The 20,753-nt window shown below is 44.4% G+C and overlaps 1 protein-coding gene across 1 annotated transcript in view; it reads right to left on the bottom strand.

Moving 5' to 3' along the window:
- TMEM232 (transmembrane protein 232) overlaps positions 1-20,753 on the bottom strand; it is a 383,971-nt gene that overhangs the window by 200,203 nt on the left and 163,015 nt on the right. The window contains exon 8 of the mRNA XM_075341901.1: positions 133-305. Within this exon, the coding sequence (XP_075198016.1) occupies positions 133-305 (173 nt within the window). The remainder of the gene's footprint in view (positions 1-132; positions 306-20,753) is intronic.

Genomic DNA, 20,753 nt, shown 5'->3' with positions numbered 1-20,753 from the left:
CAAGCTTTATGTGGAAGTGAAGAAAGGTTTGCAATATAAAGAAGATATTTTCTGAAAATGCCAAATTAAATTACTATGTAAATTTTCAGTAATGTTCTGCAGGCAATGAAATAAAGTCTGTTTGATACAAACCCGTTTTCTTGATGTAGATGTTCCTTTACGAGGAGAAGATGCTTGCTAACATCATGTAAATTTGTACTATTATTTTGAGTGTGCTGCCAAATCAGAAGCGCGTGCCAAAGGAATGTGTCTGTTTCAGCTGTTCTTGAATCTAAACTCAATTTGTCTTTGAGATTTGGTTGTTCCTGTAAGACATGAGTAGAAATACCTGAATAACTCTGCCAAGTAAACACAGTGCTGCTGTATGTTATGTCTTATCACAGAAAGAATCTCTGCCTATTAAATATTTCTACATCAAGTGCATATTTCATGTTGAAAGCAATAGTACAATAGTTTGTTAAAGAAAGCAACAAAAAATGATAACATTTCATCACATGTTCATACTTATTTAAAGTTATTTGCAAAGATTTTGATATTTATGGCTATTTTAGATATGATTGCAAATCTATAAGACATCTTATAATTAACCAGGAGCTTTCAATCTAACATGTTACCATTACATGACCCCTATGCAGCTGCCCACTTCCTTTGGAAACAAGTAATTAAGGGGAAATTCAAATGATCAGCAGATTAGAGTCCAACCTCAGCTCGCATGCAAATGAATGCAGAGAACAGATTTACGACCAGTGGAGATTAGAGGTAAGCGAACCAGTGGAAGTTCGGTTTGACGGGTGCAGATGAACCAAACCTCCACGGGTTCATACTTGACCCAAATCCCAAAGGAAGTCACTGATTGGCAGTTTGGGTTTCTGCCCACATACAGCAAGCCACAAGCACAACATTTTCGGGGTTGGGTGGGCGATGTTTTCCATGTTTTAGGGTGGTTGCACACTACATCCGATCAAGCTGTTGTTACCCTAAGTGTGCGCCATTCAAACAGTGCAAGCGGCTATCACTGGCCTGAGCAGCGAATGTACTTGAGCACAGTGATTCTCACGGGAGTGGTCAGCACTCAAACTCTGAACTCGAACTCTGTTTTTTTTGTTTTGTAATGTCAGTGTTCAGCCAGAAAACCGAACACCGAACACTCGGTTTGCTCATCTCCAGTGGAGTTAAGGGCATCAGTGAACAGAGAACACTAAAGTACATTCAAATCCTTTGTTCCCTTATAGAAATTATGAATTGAGGACTCATGAGCTGTGTCAATATACAAGTGCATCTCATTAAATTAAAATATCATAAAAAAGTTAATTTATTCAGTAATTCAATACAAAAAGGAAACACATATTTTATAGAGTTATTACAAACAGAGTGATCTATTTCAAATGTTTATTTCTGTTAATGTTGATGATTATGGCTAACAGCCAATGAAAATCCAAAAGTTATTATCTCAGAAAATTAGAATAATTACCACAAAACACCTGCCAAGGCTTCCTTAAGCATTTTAAATGGTCCCTTAGTCTGGATCAGTAGGATACACAATCATGGGGAAGACTGCTGACTTGACAGATGTGGAAAAAGCAGTCATTGGCACACTCCACAAGGAGGGTAAGCCAAAAAAGGTCATTGGCAAAGAAGCTGGTGTTACGGAGGTCATGATTGAATATAGAATAGTGTGATATCAATCGTTACCCGAAGTTCACCGGGCAGATTATAAGGCCACAACAGGACTGGTAGACACACACAGCAACACAGACGAACAGAAGTAGGAATGAAGGGGATGTTAAGGTCACACCCCAACGTGTAGTGTGTCCCTGTTGACTTCACAGGTACACGTGTGCTGGTCACGTATGTATAGACACGTCAGACCAACAGATGACCCAGTTAACCTCACTGGGACACCAGGGACATAAACCTGGAATCGGTCACATGTATACGGGGCACAACTGACCATGAACAGGTATACAGGTATCGATCACGTGCGTAGAGGAACGTCAGACCAAGCGAACTACCTAGTTGGCATCGCCGGGTACACAGCGACTGGTACACACACACATGTCTTCCACAAGTACTGCAGACCACCGATCACGTGTATACGAAACACATCAGGCCGGGAGGGTAACCAGCTAGTGATAATGGAGACCCAAGGACTGGTAGGACACTGGTTGACCCTTACTGTACCCAAGTACAGGTGTGCACGGATAAGAATCCTCGGCACCGACGCCTAGCCCTGAAGTAGTCACTGTCCTTTTCTATATATATGCCTGCCACATGCACTGCAGGTAAATGGTGCTGGAACCCACGCACTCTCACAGCCAGGTCAGCTGCCTTAGCTGTCAGCATACAGAATTACACTTGCACGCTGATGGTGTCATGATGACCAATCAGCGGCTGCCACTTCATCGCTAATGTCACTGATAACCAATCAGTGGCCGCCTTGTCATTGATGACATCACGCACATGCTCAGTATTATTGCATGAGCACTTAGGCTCCGGATGGTACAAAACTCTAGCCACCTGATGCCTCAATCAACGGCTAGGTGGCACGGCGGAGTTGACCGACCCCAATGTGGGAGTCAATGACGGGCCTGGACATGTTCGAGGCACAACAGAACCCCATACTGTAACAGCTGGCTGTTCACAGAGTTCTGTATCCAAGCATATTAAAGGAAAATTGAGTGGATGGAACAAGTGTGGTAAAAAAAGGTGCACAAGGAACCGGGATAAATGCAGCCTTGATATGATTGTTAAGAAAGGGTCATTCAAAATTTTTTAAGGAAATTCACAAGTAGTGAACTGATTCTGGAGTCAGTGCTTCAAGAGACACCACACACAGACGTATCCAGTACATGGGCTACAACAGTCGCATTCCTTATGTGAAACCAGTCATGAACAATAGACAATGCCAGAAGCGTCTTACCTGGGCCTAGAAGAAAAAGAACTGGACAGCTGCTCAGTGGTCCAAGGTGTTGTTTTCATATGAAAGTAAATTTTGCATTTCATTTAGAAATCAAGGTCCCAGAGTCTGGAGGAAGAGTGGAGATGCACACAATCCAAGCTGCTTGAGGTCCAGTGTGAAGTTTCCACAATCAGTGATGGTTTGGGGGGCCATGTCATCTGCTGGTGTAGGTCCACTGTGTTTTATCAAGACCAAAGTCAGTGCAGCCATCTACCAGGAAATTTTAAAACACTTCATGATTCCCTCTGCCGACAAGCTTTTTGAGATGGAAATTTCATTTTATAGTGAGACTTGGCACCTGTCCACACTGCCAAAAGTACGAATACCTGGTTTAATAACCACAGTAACTGTGCTTGATTGGCCAGGAAACTCACCTGACCTCAATCCCATAGACAATATATGGGGTATTGTCAAGAAGAAGAACACCAGACCCAACAATGCAGATGAGCTGAAGACTGCTATCAAAGCAACCTGGGCTTCCAAAACACCTCAGCAGTGCCACAGGCCGATTGCCTCAATGCCACACCACATTGATGCAGTAATTCATGCAAAAGGAGCCACGTATTGAGTGCATTTACTGTACATACTTTTCAGAAGGCCAACATTTCTGAGTTTAAAATCATTTTTTCACTTGAAATAGATCACTCTGTTTTATTGACTCTATATAATATATGCATTTCCTTCTTTGTATTGAATTACTGAAAAAAATTAACTTTTTGGAGATCTTGATGTTCCTTTGTCCAAAGGAAAGGAAACAAATTTAATATGAAGAGTTTCACATGGCAAAATGAGACTCAGGTCCCAAAATCTGTCACAAGTCTCCTCTCGGACGGGAAAGGACCTAAGGTCCAAACCTCAATCAGTGAATTTGACGTCGTCCAGTGGCTTCTGGACCTTGTTCTGGGTCTAAGTACCCCTCCTGGTGCTCCGGTTTCCAGTTGGCTCCCCGGTTCGGTTCCGGCGAGCCACTACCCTGTCCCGGTCCCTTACGGTTGATAGTACCCCCCTTCAATGATGGGCCTCAGGACCCATAAGACTGAATACAATACGTGAAAGAAAAATGCTCCCAACTGCTTGCGTTCACTTCTATATGTGAATTGATCCTCACGGTTACTGATAACCCACATAGGTGATGGTAGTAATAATGTTGGCTCAAAAGACACATCTCCAGAGCAACAACCTGTGAAAAAGCCATAGGTATTTAGAACTAGGGGAAGCTCCAGCTAAACAGGCATAGGGTTAATTATGTCCACTACTCGATATGGACTAATAAATCTTCAGCCCAGAGCCTCAGATGCACACTTGTACGTGATGTTTTTAGTGGAAACCCATAGTACCCATTCTCACAGAGGTCCAGACCTGGACGTTTATTACCATGCATGTGTCTTTTAGCAGAAGGTAATCTCCTAAACAGATCAGCCACAGAGGCATCACATCTTGACTGCCTGACCTTACATTCAGGAATAACCGCCACCCTCCTCCAACCACTCTAACCAGGGGGATACTGATGCCTAGTATTAAACCGAGGAGTGGGAAGGTTAACACTGCCACTCTCTGATTGAGCCTTATAGACTTCGGAACAAAAGACGGGTGTAACAAAGGAAATATACACACTCTAGTCACCTTCCACTACACAACCAGGGGGATACGGCTTTTTGAAAAGTGTTACTTGTTTTGATATAGTTGTACAAACCCCAATGTAATGACTCTTACGACCAGAGTAAAAACATGCCCCTATTCTACAGAGAACCACACACGACCTAGTATGAGGGGAGACCTCCCCAACTGCATTGGTTCATCAAGATGCCTCTCTGGGATCTACTCTGAAGAAAGAACCACCGGGGTCAGGATACCAGTGGGTCTCTCCTTGAGGCATCTATCCACCCTAATAGCAAGGGCCAGCCTCTAGTGACTTTGGAGCAGCATACTGAGCCAGATAATCCTTCAGCCTATCAGACAGACCCTGACAAAAATTACTCCTAAGAGCAGGATTATTCCATTGGATGTCTGTGACACATCTCAGAAACTCAGAGCAATACTCTTCTGCCGGCCGCACCCCCTGCTGGAGCCTATGAAGTTTAGACTCCGTAAGGGATACGCCATCTCAATCACCATAGACAACAGAGAAAGCCACAAAATACTTGTCCACTGACTGTAAAGACTGTGAATCGGTCAGCAGAGAGAAGATCCATGACTAAGGATCTCCCCACAAAAGGGAGACTACAATCCTCACTCAATGTTCCTCACTCACTCAAATGAGGGCAGAGCTTGAAATCTAACTTGCAAGCTTCCCTAAATCTAATAAATTTGTCACTCCCCCCAGAAAACCTCACTAGGAGGGCTATCTTGGATTCTGGCTGATTATGAGCAAAAGCCAAGACCAGATCATCAGCAATTTGCTGCAACTGCTGTCACACCTGAGAATGCAGATGAGTACCATTTTGCAACAGGGTCTGCATCAGGTGTGCAAAAACTGCAGTCAGAGAAAAGAGTCTCGCATTACAATCGCATCATGCTGCGATTGTTTTCTCGGACATTTAGAAAAGGTCACTGACCCAGATCAACACAATTGATAGGAAACCACTGAGATAACATTTAAGACAGCGAAAAAAAATGGTACAATTCCATAATTCAATAAAAATATTCTTTATTAGATCATCAATTCATAAAATTTCAACAAGGAGTCCAATTTAGGGGACCTCAACCACATACAATATGTAACAAGAAACCACCTGTACAATAATAGATCAGTGCAGCCTGATGTAAATTCTATATATACATATAATACTGATAGGCACAATTTATAGTATATTTATCCAATTAGGGACTTAGAAAAAATTGTTTAACAAGGAAGTTTTTTGGTATAATTACTGTTATATTTTTAAATTAAATTAATTGAAAAAGGCTGTCAAAATGATGGCCATATGTATATAGTGAAATAGTGTAGCAAGATATATATATATACTTTTATGCACAATAATCTTCCCTATAGATATAGATAACCAATATTCTTCCCAATTGGATTATAGAAAAAAGTATTTTTGTCCCACAATTAATGTATATTAATTTTGCTAAACCGTCTATATAAATTATACACATGGTAACTTATTCACATCAATTAAATAGAGGAGAACAGGGACAGAATTGGCACCCGTTGCTCTAATGGCAACAGGGCAATAACATCAATTCTGGTGATTGTACATTAATCTATACATACAATTGTAAATTTCTTACAAAAATCATGGTATATAATAGCTGACCGGAATAACAGACTATGCCCCTCAATTGTTCAAAAGTGTAATTACTAACCCGTAGTTTGCAGTGGTGTCAGTCTCCCAGCAGTCCATACATGCGTTTCACCTCTTCATCAGGTGGAAAAAGAAGCAGATTTCTCTGATAACATATTGTATATCACAAAGAAAGAATCAGATGCTATATGCTAAAAACACTCAGCTCAAACTCTGCTCCGAGTTTGAGTCAAGTGTCATTCACTGTGCTTCAATTCTCTTGAATGAGAGAATCAAAAATTAATTTATCCATCTGCTCCATTGTGAATGTACCGCCCCAGGGCTCGGCTGAACCGCTCGGGTCTGTGCTCGTCGGTGGGTGGCTCGAGAGCTCCTTCCGGACCAGGGGGTCACGTCACTCTGAAAGGGAGTTGGCGCTACGTGTAGGGATTTCGGTGGGGATGGTTCACGGCCGAGGCCGTGGAGTTTAAAGATGTAAGTTTGTGACGCCACCCACGGGTTGTGGTGAATGTGGACACCACCGCTGCCGTTAACTAGGCTCCCGAGGATGATGTTATGCAGCTTGGTGTTGACCCCCTCCGTGGGCAGGGGGTGATGGTCCCGGGGCCCGGTGGTTGTGGGTGCAGGCAAGATGGTGTGGTGCGGTGCGCGGCCCGAGGGCACTGTTGTACTCACTATGACAGATACACCGGAGTCTCTGGTAAACCAAAAAGGATGGTGGTCGGTGGCCGCAGCCGGCTGCGCTCTGCCCCTTTCTCAGGTTGGTGGTTCCCGCCTTTCTCCTGCACCTCTTTGTAGAACTTGACTGCCTATGCTTCAGCAATGGTAGTCCGCTCCCCGGCTTGATGTGTGTCGGGGAACCCGTTTGCCCGCAGGCGCTGGACCGTGGGATCTCTCTGCCTGGGTGGTGGCTTTCTATCCCCCTCGGTGGGCTGTTGCCGTCTTTCGGGTCTTGGGACGGGAAAGGACCTAAGGTCCAAACCTCAATCAGTGAATTTGACGTCGTCCAGTGGCTTCTGGACCTTGTTCTGGGTCTAAGTACCCCTCCTGGTGCTCCGGTTTCCAGTTGGCTCCCCGGTTCGGTTCCGGCGACCCACTACCCTGTCCCGGTCCCTTACGGTTCCACCAGCCGTCTTCCCGGCTCCTGCAGGCGGCAACCACCGTCTGCCTCCTTGCACCGGTACCAGGGCTACGACCCCGGCACCGGTCAGTGTTGTTGCTGAAGACCCGTCGCCACAGGCACGCTGCACTTGAACTTCACTTCACTGTACTTCAAAACTGACTACTTCTCTGTTTGTTTCCTGTCTCAGGCCCTCTGGACTCCTCGGTGGGCATGGCCAACCGCCTGGCTCCGCCCCCTGCTGTGACCATTGAACACAGAGAGGTGACAAGGGTTTTGTAGGTTGGCTGCTGTCACCTTATTAGGGGCTGGTGTTTGTGCAGGGGGTCCACCTATGACTACCTGGCTAGTCCAGGGCGTCACATGAGCATTGGCGTATATAAGATAGCACTTACATGTCATCCGAGTGCAGTATGATTTTTTGCAAGCACCGATTGAATGGAATACACTGCGAATCGCAGCACACTGATTTTTTTCTCATGCCAAATCAGTATGAGAAAAAAAAGGTCCTGCCCAATAGTATAACATTGGAGCAAGTGCCATCCGATAAAACATCAGATAGCACTCGTCGAATGTATACAAAAGGGTGAGCAAGCCCTTAACATGATTCTTCCATTCTGACCAGTTTTCAAAAGGGATGAAAATCCTCAGTAAGCAATTAATGTATGTACTTCATATATGTAGCTATAAAATCTTTTTTTCCGTAAGAGAAAGTAATGTCCCTAGTGGTTTTTTTGTCTAGTAAATAATATTAATACTTTAATAGTTTGGCTTTGTACCGGCTTTAAACTTCACTGCTGCTTTTTACTTTTTTCCATTTACAATTTCACAGTTTATTAAGCAGTTTATTATTTCTCACTTGGGTCTTTACTATAAAACCACAACAAGATTTTGTTACACAACATTTCTGCTTATGCCGGGAGACCTTAGGAAATATTTCAATGATGCAACACTGATATTGTGTCATGATTGCTTGTGGGATAATCTAGGCAACAATTAAAATCACATTAACAAATTAATCCTCAATCCTTTACTACACTTTATGTGGATTTGCAACAGATTTTTTTTATTAAACCGCATATATTAATAAAGCAGCTGTAGTACCCGGCCGTTGCCCGGGATGGTGACTGTCTGTCTATCTGTCTCTCTCCCAGTCTCTGTCTGTTTGTCTGTCTCTATGTCTGTGTCTTTCCCTGTCAGTCTCTGTGTGTCTGTCTGTGTTTATCTCTTTGTCTGTCTCTGTATCAGTCTGTCTGTCTCTCTCTATCTCTGTGTCTCTGTGTCTGTCTGTCTCTATCTCTGTCTGTCTGTCTCTCCCTATCTCTGTGTCTGTCTGTTTCTCTCTCTATCTGTGTCTGTCTCCCTCTGTGTCTGTCTCTTTCCCCGTCTGACTCTTTCCCCGTCTGACTCTTTCCCCGTCTGACTCTTTCCCCGTCTGACTCTTTCCCCGTCTGACTCTTTCCCCGTCTGACTCTTTCCTCGTCTGACTCTTTCCCCGTCTGATTCTTTCCCCGTCTGACTCTTTCCCCGTCTGACTCTTTCCCCGTCTGACTCTTTCCCCGTCTGACTCTTTCCCCGTCTGACTCTTTCCCCGTCTGACTCTTTCCCTGTCTGACTCTTTCCCTGGGCTGTGTCTTTCCCCGTCTGTCTCTTTCCCTGTCTCTTTCCCTGTCTGTTTTTTTCCCCATCTTTCCCTGTCTGTCTTTGTCTCTCTGTCTGTCTCTTTCCCCGTGTGTCTCTTTCCCCGTCTGTCCCTTTCCCCGTCTTTCCCTGTCTGTCTTTGTCTGTCTCTCTGTCTATCTCTTTCCCCAGTATGTCTCTTTCCAGGTCTGTCTCTTTCCAGATCTGTCTCTTTCCCCGTCTGTCTTTCCCAGTCTGTCTCTTTCCCAGTCTGTCTCTTTCCCCGTCTGTCTCTTTCCCCGTCTTTCCCTGTCTGTCTTTGTCTGTCTCTCTGTCTGTCTCTTTTGCTGTCTGTCTCTTTCCCCGGTATGTCTCTTTCCACATCTGTCTCTTTCCCCATCTGTCTTTGTCTCTCTGTCTCTTTCCCCGTCTGTCTCTTTCCCCCTCTATCTCTTCCCTATCTGTCTCTTTCCCTATCTGTCTCTTTCCCTGTCTGTCTCTTTCCTTGTCTGTCTCTTTCCAGGTCTGTCTCTTTCCCCATCTGTCTCTTTGCATGTCTGTTTCTTCCCTGTCTGTCTCTTTCCCTGTCTGTCTTTGTCTGTGTCTCTGTCTCTTTTGCTGTCTGTCTCTTTTGCTGTCTATCTCTTTCCCCATCTTTTTCCCCGTCTGTCTCTTTCCCCGTCTGTCTCTGTCTGTCTCTGTTTGTCTGTCTCTTTCCTTGTGTGTCTCTTTCTCTGTCTGTGTCTTTCTGTCTGTCTCGGTCTGTCTCTCAGTCTGTGTCTGTCTCTCCACCGACATCATATTACCTCACACATAAGCTTCTTATACTAGGAATGTCCTTTGTTCCTATAGCAATTATCATAGCTGTTATTAATAGCCTGTAGCTCACAGCTCCATTCAGTTTAATTGATGCAGGTTTTTTGAAGAGTAACTGTAAAGTGAGGGGTTAAATTTTCTTGTCAAAACATAGTCTATGACGTTCCCAGAGTCACATGAGGAGTCTGTTCAAAATGTTGTGATTGTAAATGCGACGGTGCGGATTCCTTTAGTGGACATATATACATACATACATACATACATACATACATACATACATACATACATACATACATACATACATACATACATACATACATACATACATACACACACACACACACACACACGGGCGGGCGGCACGGTGGCTCAGTGGTTAGCACTGCAGCCTTGCAGCGCTAGGGTCCTGGGTTCTAGCCTTTCTAGTCCCCCTTAGGACAACATCTGCAAGGAGTTTGTATGTTGTCCCCGTGTTTGCGTGGGTTTCCTCCGGGGTCTCCGGTTTCCTCCCACACTCCAAAAAACATACTGATAGGGAATTTAGATTGTGAGCCCCAACGGGGACAGTGTTGCCAATATGTGTAAAGCGCTGTGGAATTAATAGCGCTATATAAGTGAATAAATATTATTATTATATTATTATACATACATACACACATACACACAGCTTTATATATTAGCTATATCTCTTAGACCCAATGAGTATGGTAAGTTATCTTTGGAATTCCATGTCAAAGTGTACAAGTCTCTATTCTGCATGTCCAACACAGATCTACAAAATACTTACAACAGTTTCATCAGGTCTAGGAGATCTATTTAGAAATGTACACAGTTTGTATTAAAATTATATGAAGTGACAAATGTTCTTTAAAGGGAATCTGTCAGCAGGCGTTTGTTATGTAATTTGAAGACTACATACCGCAAGGGTTAAAACATTCATGCATTCCTGTCTTGTCAAGATCCAATCTGTTCTTTATCTGCTATGTTTGTTTAAACAGGAGTAACCTTATCATTGCTCGAACTATAAAGTCACATGCATGACAGTCCGCCTTTCCCCTCCTCTGACACCTCACTGTCAATGTACAATTTCTATAAAGAGCCTGCTGTGGGTGAGATACCTCTCCCAGCTCTGCTGGTTGGCGAAATCTAAAAATTCTGACTGTGTCAGAACGACTGTACCCAGTAATCTAAGTGATACTTGGTTGGATTCAGGATCTCTTGGGCTATATCATGCTGCTTTCAGATGAAGTAGCAAAAACCTTCTGACAGATTCCCTTTAAGTCATTAGCTATCGCTAGAAAGCCTGGCCCTTATTTTCTAATGAGGCTGTGCATTTTGCCCCAAAATGTTAGTGAAAAGTTTTTTTATACAGATTTATAAATGCTTCACGCCAAAAACAATATAGTTTAAAAGTGGGGGAGAATGAGTATCGTAAAAGTCCAAGGTAAGAAGATGGATCCAGGCAACTACCGTCCGGTAAGTCTGACATAAGTGGTGTGCAAGGTTTTTGAGGGCATTTTAAGAGATGACATGCAAAAAATATTGTAAAGAATAATATAATACCTGATAACCAGCATGGATTCATGAAAGATAAGTCGTATCTAACTAACATGTTGCGTTTCTATGAGGAGGTATATGCAAATCCGGATATTGGTAATGCACCTGATGTGATTTATTTGGATTTTGCAAAGGTATTTGATACTGTACCACATAATCTTGTAATGAAGCTCCAGAAGGAGAGATAAAGGGAAACTATGAGCAGATGGGTAAGAAACTGGCTAAAATTTAGGAAACAAAGAGTCATCATTAATAGTACAACATCTAATTGGCTATTGCAAGCAGTGGGGTACTGCATGGATCTGTGCTAGGACCGATTCTTTTTAATCTTTTAATTAATGACCTTGTGGATCAGATTGAGGGTAAAGTGTTAGGGGGCTTTACACGCTGCGACATCGCTAGCAATAGCTAGCGATGTTGTGCGCGATAGCACCCGCCCCCGTCGTTGGAGCGACATTTGGTGATCGCTGCCCTAGCGAACATTATCGCTACGGCAGCGTCACACGCACATACCTTTGCAGCGATGTCGCCATGACTGCCGAACAATCCCTCCTTCAAGGGGGAGGTGCGTTCGGCGTCATAGCGACATCACTGCGGCGTCACTAAGCGGCCGCCCAATAGCAGAGGAGAGGCGGAGATGAGCGGCCGGAACATGCCGCCCACCTGCTTCCTTCCTCATTGCCGGTGGAGGCAGGTAAGGAGATGTTCGTCGTTCCTGCGGTGTCACACATAGCAATGTGTTCTGCCGCAGGAATGACAAACAACATCATACCTGCAGCAGCAACGATATTAAGGAAATGAACGACGTGTCAACGAGCAACGATTTTTAACGTTTTTGCGCTCGTTGATCGTCGCTCATTGGTGTCACACGCTGCGATGTCGCTAATGGCGCCGGATGTGCGTCACTAACGATGTGACCCCGACGATATATCGTTAGCGATGTCGCAGCGTGTAAAGCACCCTTTAGTCTTTGCTGACGACACCAAACTGTGTGGGATATTAAAACTGACCTTGATAGTACAATATTACAAAAAGATCTAAATAAGATGTCAGAATGGGCAGATACTTGGCAAATGATAATTAATGTTGATAAATGTAGAGTAATGCACCAGGACGGAGTAATCCTATTGCTGCATATATAGTGCCTTGCGAAAGTATTCGGCCTACTTGAGTTTTTCAACCTTTTCCCACATTTCAGGCTTCAAACATAAAGAGAAAACATTTACATTTTATGTAGAAGAATCAACAAGTGGGACACAATTGTGAAGTTGAATGAAATTTATTGCTTATTTTAAACTTTTATAAAAAATAATAAACTGAAAATTTGGGCGTGCAATATTATTCATCCCCTTTAAGTTAATACTTTGTAGCGCCACCTTTTGCTGCGATTAAAGCTGCAAGTCGCTTGGGGTATGTCTCTATCAGTTTTACACATCGAGAGACTGAAATTCTTTCCCATTCTTCCTTTGCAAAGAGCCGGAGCTGAGTGAGGTTAGATGAAGAGCGTTTATGAACAGCAGTTTTCAGCTCTTTCCAAAGATTCTCGATTGGATTCTGGTCTGGACTTTGACTTGGCCAGTCTAACACCTGGATACGTTTATTTTGACCCATTCCATTGTAGATTTTGCTTTATGTTTGGGATCATTTGCTTGTTGAAAGACAAAGCTCCGTCCCAGTCTCAGGTCTTTTGCAGACTCCAACAGGTTTTCTTCTAGAATGGTCCTGTATTTGGCTCCATCCATCTTCCCAGCAATTTTAACCATCTTCCCTGTCCTGCTGAAGAAAAGCAGGCCCAAACCATGATGCTGCCACCACCATGTTTGACAGTGGGGATGGTGTGTTCAGGGTGATGAGCTGTGTTGCTCTTATGCCAAGCATATCGTTTGGCATTGTGCCCAAAAAGTTCAATTTTGGTTTCATCTGACCAGAGCACCTTCTTCCACATGTTTGGTGTGTCTCCCAGGTGGTTTGTGGCAAACTTTAAACAATACTTTTTATGGATATCTTTGAGAAATGGCTTTCTTCTTGCCACTCTTCCATAAAGGCCAGATTTGTGCAGTGTACGACTGACTTGTCATATGGACGGACTCTCCCACCTCAGCTGTAGATCTCTGCAGTTCATCCAGAGTGATCATGGGTCTCTTGACTGCATCTTTGATCAGTCTTCGGGGTACTTTGCACACTACGACATCGCAGGTGCAATGTCGGTGGGGTCATGTCGAAAGTGGCGCACTTCCTGCGTCGCTCTCAACATCGTAGTGTGTAAATCCTAGATGATACGATTAACGAGCGCAAAAGCATCGTAATCGTATCATCGGTGTAGCGTCGGTGAATTCCATAATTATGCTGACGCGACGGTCCGATGTTGTTCCTCGCTCCTGCGGCAGCACACATCGCTGTGTGTGAAGTCGCAGGAGCGAGGAACATCTCCTACCTTCGTCACCGCGGCTCCCGTCGGCTATGCGGAATGAAGGAGGTGGGCGGGATGTTTACATCCCGCTCATCTCCGCCCCTCCGCTCCTATTGGCCGCCTGCCGTGTGACGTCGCAGTGATGCCGCACGACCCGCCCCCTTAATAAGGAGGCGGTTCGCCGGCCAGAGCGACGTCGCATGGCAGGTGAGTGCATGTGAAGCAGCCGTAGCGATATTATTCGCTACGGCAGCTATCATAATGATATCGCAGCTGTGACGGGGGTGGGGACTATCGCGTTCGGCATCGCAGCATCGGCTTGCGATGTCGCAGCGTGCAAAGTAACCCTTCTCCTTGTTTGAGATGAAATTTTTGAGAGACAGCCGAGTCTTGGTAGATTTGCAGTGATATGATACTCCTTCCATTTCAATATGATCGCTTGCACTGTGCTTCTTGGGATGTTTAAAGTTGTGTAAATCTTTTGTAACCAAATCCGGCTTTAAACATCTCCACAACAGTATCACGGACCTGCCTGTTGTGTTCCTTGGTCTTCATGATGCTCTCTGTGCTTTAAACAACACGCCCCAATTTTCAGTTTATTATTTTTTACAAAAGTTTAAAATAAGCAATACATTTTGTACAACTTCGCAATTGTGTCCAACTTGTTGATTCTTCACCATAAAGTTTAATTTTTTTATCTTTATGTTTGAAGCCTGAAATGTGGGAAAAGGTTGAAAAATTCAAGGAGGCCGAATACTTTTGCAAGGCACTGTACATTAAATAGAAGTAAACTTGGGATATAGAACAAGAGAAAGACTTGAATATTCTGGTTACAAGTAAGCTGAGCAGCAGTATTCAATGTCAAGCAGCAGCTGCAAAAACAAACAAGATTTTTGGGTGTATAAAAAGAGAGATTAAATCCCGTGATCCCAACGTATTGTCACCCTTCTACATATCACTTGTAAGGCCACATCTGGAATATGGGTTCCAGTTTGGGTGCCACATTTTAAAAACGATATTCAGAAGTTAGGGTCAGTTCTCAGGAATTCTGATCATGCGCACTGAGCTGAAAATCAGCATTGGGCACGGTGGCAGCAGAGAGGTGAGAGCAACCATGTTGCTGATGCTGCACATTCATTAGAATGTTAGCATGCCCACAGGGGGCCGACTAGCCAAGGGAAGTAAAGCCTTTACGACTGGCCTCATTAGCATATCATAAAGGATCTTTAGAAATACTTTTTTTAAAGATCCCTTAATCTATGTTACTATAGGCTGGAACTGCTAGGCAGGGATTAGAAATATGCACCCAGAACCGCTCTTGGCTCTGGGTGCATACAGGACCTGGCAGGTTAACTTTAAGTGGTTGTCCAGTCTAAAATGACAAGTCTGCAGTCACTCTATGTGAGTTCCACATTGTGTGCACTGTGGATTCTTTAATGTCTCCCAGTGTCAGGAACAGTGGTCACATGAACGCAAGTATGAAATATTCACATTCCTGGACAGAATCTAACTAGAGTGTTTCAGGAATAGAGATGAGCGAACCTCTGAAGGCTCGACTTCGATTCGGTTCGTCAAACAGAGGCCCCGTTCGACGAACGTTCGACGTACCGTTCGACAAACTACTCGAACCCCATTGAAAACAATGGGAGGCAAACACAAACACACAAAAACACATTATACATGTACACAAACAGTTAATAAACATTGCCATAACACTTACAGGTCCCCGCAACGCGTCCTGCACTCTGTCTCCCGCCACTTTTCCTTCCAATAATCGCTGCATCCTTCCGGTAATCAGCACTGATGATAGGACCTATCATAACGTCAAAATAGCATGTGACCAGTCACGTGTCTATTATCTCATTGGCTACAGACTGGTCACATGGCTAGACGTCATTGCTAGGTCCTGTCAGTGCATCTCTCTAAGCGGTGCTCGTTTGAGCATGTCCTTTTACCGGCGAGATGCTCTGGCACATGATCGGCTTCCCCGTCCATGCATGTCAGCGCTCTTTACAGAGTCAGCCTACATGCAGGGACTAGATGCCACAGCCGGTGAATAGCGCCACTGGGAATCACGTGATCGGAGCCCTGTTGCTATGGTAATCCGTCTGTCAGTGGTGACATCACCGCTTACAGCACGCAGCTGCTGCTCACTCACTGAGTGAATAGACTGCACGGAGCAGCAGTGTCTTTCTCCCATGCAGTGCTGTCTGATGTAGCAGAGCTGCATGGGTTGAAGGAGAAATAAGACAGAAGAGCAGGATCGTGCAGGGCTGACAGGGAGTAATAAACATGAAGTCTCTAATGTGTCTGTGTATTTATTTCTATTAAAGTATTTTTTCTCTGTGTGGTGTCTTTTTTTAACCCTTTATTGGAGATTCTTAATGGCTGGGTCAAACTTGCCTGACATTAAGAATCTCTGGCTTAATACTAGCTAGCAAAACAAAGCTAGTATTAACTCATTATTACCCAGCAAGCCACCCGGCTTCAGGGCTGCTGGAAGAGTTGGATACAGCGCCAGATAATGGCGCTTCTATCAAAGCGCCATTTTCTGGGGCGGCTGCAGACTGCAATTCGCAGCAGAGGGGCCCAGAAACCTCGGGCCAACCTGTGCTGCGGATTCCAATCCCCAGCTGCCTAGTTGTACCTGGCTGGACACAAAAATGGGGCGAAGTCTATGTCAATTTTTTTTTTAATTATTTCATGAAATTCATGAAATAATTAAAAAAAGAGCTTCCCTATATTTTTAGTTCCCAGCCGGGTACAAATAGGCAGCTGGGGATTGGGGGCAGCCGTACCTGCCTGGCGTACCTGGCTAGCATACAAAAATATGGCGAAGCCCACGTCATTTTTTTGGGGGGCAAAAAAGTCCTGCATACAGTCCTGGATGGAGTATGCTGAGCCTTTTTGTTCTGTAGATGCTGTCTGCTCTCCTGTATACACTAGTGAATGGAGCATGATTAGCCTTGTAGTTCTGCAGCTGCTGTCTGCTCTCCTCCATACAGACAGCAGACAGCAGCTGCAGAACTGCAAGGCTCAGCATACTCTATCCAGGACTGTATGCAGGAGTTTTTTGCCCCCCAAAAAAATGACGTGGGCTTCGCCATGTTCTTGTATGCTAGCCAGGTACAGAAGGCAGCTACGGGCTGCCCCCAACTGCCAGCTGCCTATTTGTACCCGGCTGGGAACCAAAAATATAGGGAAGCCCTTTTTATTTTTACTTATTTCATGAATTTCATGAAATAATTAAAAAAAAATGACGTGGGCTTCGCCCATTTTTTTTTGTCCAGCCAGGTACAACTAAGCAGCTGGAGATTGAAATCTGCAGCTCAAGGTGCCCAAGCTTTCTGGGCACCCCTGCTTCGAATTGCAGTCCGCAGCCGCCCCAGAAAATGGCGCTTTCATAGAAGCGACATCTTCTGGTGCTGTATCCAACTTCTCCAGCTGCCCTGGTGACGGGTGGCTCGCTGGGTAATAGTGGGGTTAGGGCTAGCTGTATATTATCAACTGGCCCTAAGCCCAAAATTCATGGTATCATGCCAATATTAGACATGGCCACCATGAATTTCTAGTACAGATAAAAAAAAAAACGCAACACACAGAAAAATATTTTCATTATAAATAAAACACAACACAATTAGTGACTCCATCTTTCCTGAAATAAAGAACCCTCTACCGCAGTAATCCTGGGTCAAGGGTCCCGCGCCGTCCAATCTGGATCCAATATCATCTGATTGGTTTGCTAGAAGTCAAAGCGATCAGATGATGTGTCAGGTTCAAGGGCCTGAATCACATGACACAGCAGCTGACTGTATAAACGGCTTTTATACAATCAGCTGATGCATCAGTGCAAAAAAAAAAAAAAACTACACACTTCTGTGCAGACTCCTGTCCGACAGCATCAGCTGATAGTTTAGCCGGCCGGGCGGTAAAAAGCCGGCCTCAGCGCTCGACTTATAGTGTCAGCTGATTCCATCAGGTGACCGCATCAGCTGATCATCGCCAGGTCTGAGAGAGACAGAGAAAGAAGAGAGAGAGAAGATAGAGAAAAGAGAGAGCAAAGAGAAAAGAGAGAGGGAGAGAGCGAAGAGAGAGAGAGGGAAAAGGAGAAAAAGAGAGAAAGAGAGAGAAAGAAAGAGAAAAACAGAGAGAGAGGGAGAGAGAGAAAGAAAGAGAGGGAGAGAGAGAGTGAGAGAAAGAGAGAGAGAGAAAGAGAGGGAGAGAGAGTGAGAGAAAGAGAGAGAGAGAAAGAGAGAGAGAAAGAGAGAGAGAAAGAGAGAGAGAAAGAGAGAGAGAAAGAGAGAGAGAAAGAGAGAGAGAAAGAGAGAGAGAGAAAGGCAGAGAGAGAGAGAGAGAGAGAGCGCGAGTAATGCAGCCTCATTCGATGAACTGCTCAAATTTTAGAGGTGTGTCCCGCGGTTCACAGCTGATGTCCGGCTCTTCCCCTCAGTGCATAATTAAATTAATTTATAATTATAAATAAATAATAATTATAATTTAAAATTAAAAATACATTAAATTTTTTACCAGGAAGGCCGGGATTTGAACTCGTAACCTAATGTTTCTTAGACAGGAGCTCTATCCATTGAGCCACTGGCTCTCTTGAGAAACATAGGCAGATTTGGTAATCTTGACGTCTACATTGCAGAGTGAAGTCTGGTGACAGCACGGCTTACTTCAGCTGCGTGTAGAGGACACAGATCGCTCCCTAGCAAACTCTTATTCCTCTAAATTTAATCTTAGACCCGCGGGTACTTCTCATAGGCGCTACTTTCTCTTTTTTAGTGACAGATCGCTCCCTGTCATCTTCATGTAGCAGAGCTGACAGTGTCGTGTGGATTACTTCGGACCTGGATTGTTGTTTGGGGATTTTAATAAAAAGGTAAATGAGGTGTTTTTTTTGTCTTTTATTCCAAATAAAGGATTTTTCGCTGTGTGTGTTTCTTTACTTTCACTTACAGTTTAATCAAGGAAGGTGTCTCGGGGAGACGCCTGTCATATTAAACTCCCGATTGCCACCGCACCAGGGCAATTCGGGATGAGCTGGGTAGAGTCCCGGGACCGCCGCATCTAATGGATGAGGCAGTTCCGGGCGGCTGCTGGGTGATATTGTTAGGGTGGTGGGCTCCCCATAATGTGGCGCTCTCCATCCTGACAATACCAGCCTCCAACCGTGTGGCTTTATCCTGATTGGTATCAAATATGGGGGGAACCGCATTTTTTTTTATATTTATTTTACTGCACGATATAGAGCCACCCGCCGGCGGCTGTGATTGGTTGCAGTGAGACAGCTGTCACTCATCGTGGAGGCGTGTCTGACTGCAACCAATCATGGGCGCCGGTGGGCGGGGAAAGCATGGAATAACTAATTGAATAATGAAGCGGCAGCCATTTTCAAAAGAGGAAATGCCGCTGGAGATTTGTGACAGCCGTCCAGCGAGACGCCCGTGATCGGTGACTAGGAAAGAGAGAGGGATTGTGCTGGGGATGCAGGACGCATGCAGATACGAAAGGTGCGCACATACTTACTGTGAAAAGCCACGCTTTTGGTGCTCGAACCGTTCTCGAACGTTACTCGAACTGTCGAAATTTTAGCAAAAGGCTCGAGTTCGTCGAACGACTCGAATACCCCCTAAAATTACTCGAACATGAAATTGGCGAACTTTGAACATCGCTCAACTCTATTCAGGAACACTCAATGTAAGAGCATTATTTGAGGCCGGAAACAGTCTAATTGGACGGATTCTGGCTGGGAATGAGCATATTGCATACTTGTGGTCACGTTACAGCCATTTCCAGCCCTGACACTGGAGAATTTTCAAAGTGTGCAGTGCATGCATTGTGAGGATTCATAAGTCTTATAGTGTGACTTCAAATCCTATCATAATCTGCTGACATTCCACAGGAAATGCATATGAAAGGAGTTATCTAATAATATATAAACATATAGGTTTGCAATATAATGGGAAATGCATTATGAAAGGAGGTATCTAATAATATATATACAATAGGTTTGCAAACTTGGCAGATGAGGGGGATGTCGATGTCATTACAGGGGTAGCATTGCTGCAGCAAGGCATAACCTCTGAACGCCAGAGGAGCGTCTGCTCCAGTAAGGGGGGGAATAGGAGTGCAGGGCAGGCAAGACAGGTACTGGTAGTGGGGGACTCAATTATTAGAAGGACAGATAGGGAAATCTGTCACAAAGACAGGGATCGCCGAACAGTGTGTTGTCTTCCTGGCGCTCGAGTTCGGCACATCGCTGATTGGGTTGACAGATTACTGGGAGGGGCTGGGGAGGACCCAGCGGTCATTATACACATTGGCACAAACCGATGCAAAAGTATGGGCACCCTTATCAATTTCTTGATTTGAACACTCCTAACTACTTTTTACTGACTTACTAAAGCACTAAATTGGTTTTGTAACCTCATTGAGCTTTGAACTTCATAGGCAGGTGTATCCAATCATGAGAAAAGGTATTTAAGGTGGCCACTTGCAAGTTGTTCTCCTATTTGAATCTCCTATGAAGAGTGGCATCATGGGCTCCTCAAAACAACTCTCAAATGATCTGAAAACAAAGATTATTCAACATAGTTGTTCAGGGGAAGGATACAAAAAGTTGTCTCAGAGATTTAAACTGTCAGTTTCCACTGTGAGGAACATAGTATGGAAATGGAAGAACACAGGTACAGTTCTTGTTAAGCCCAGAAGTGGCAAGCCAAGAAAAATATCAGAAAGGCAGAGAAGAAGAATGGTGAGAACAGTCAAGGACAATCCACAGACCACCTCCAAAGACCTGCAGCATCATCTTGCTGCAGATGGTGTCAATGTGCATCGGTCAACAATACAGCGCACGTTGCACAAGGAGAAGCTGTATGGGAGAGTGATGCGAAAGAAGCCGTTTCTGCAAGCATGCCACAAACAGAGTCGCCTGAGGTATGCAAAAGCACATTTGGACAAGCCAGTTACAATTTGGAAGGTCCTGTGGACTAATGAAACGAAGATTGAGTTGTTTGGTCA

The sequence above is a fragment of the Anomaloglossus baeobatrachus genome, chromosome 1 (assembly GCF_048569485.1).
Source record: "Anomaloglossus baeobatrachus isolate aAnoBae1 chromosome 1, aAnoBae1.hap1, whole genome shotgun sequence".
Classification (NCBI taxonomy): Eukaryota; Metazoa; Chordata; class Amphibia; order Anura; family Aromobatidae; genus Anomaloglossus; species Anomaloglossus baeobatrachus.
This window is presented reverse-complemented; position numbering and strand designations above follow the sequence as displayed.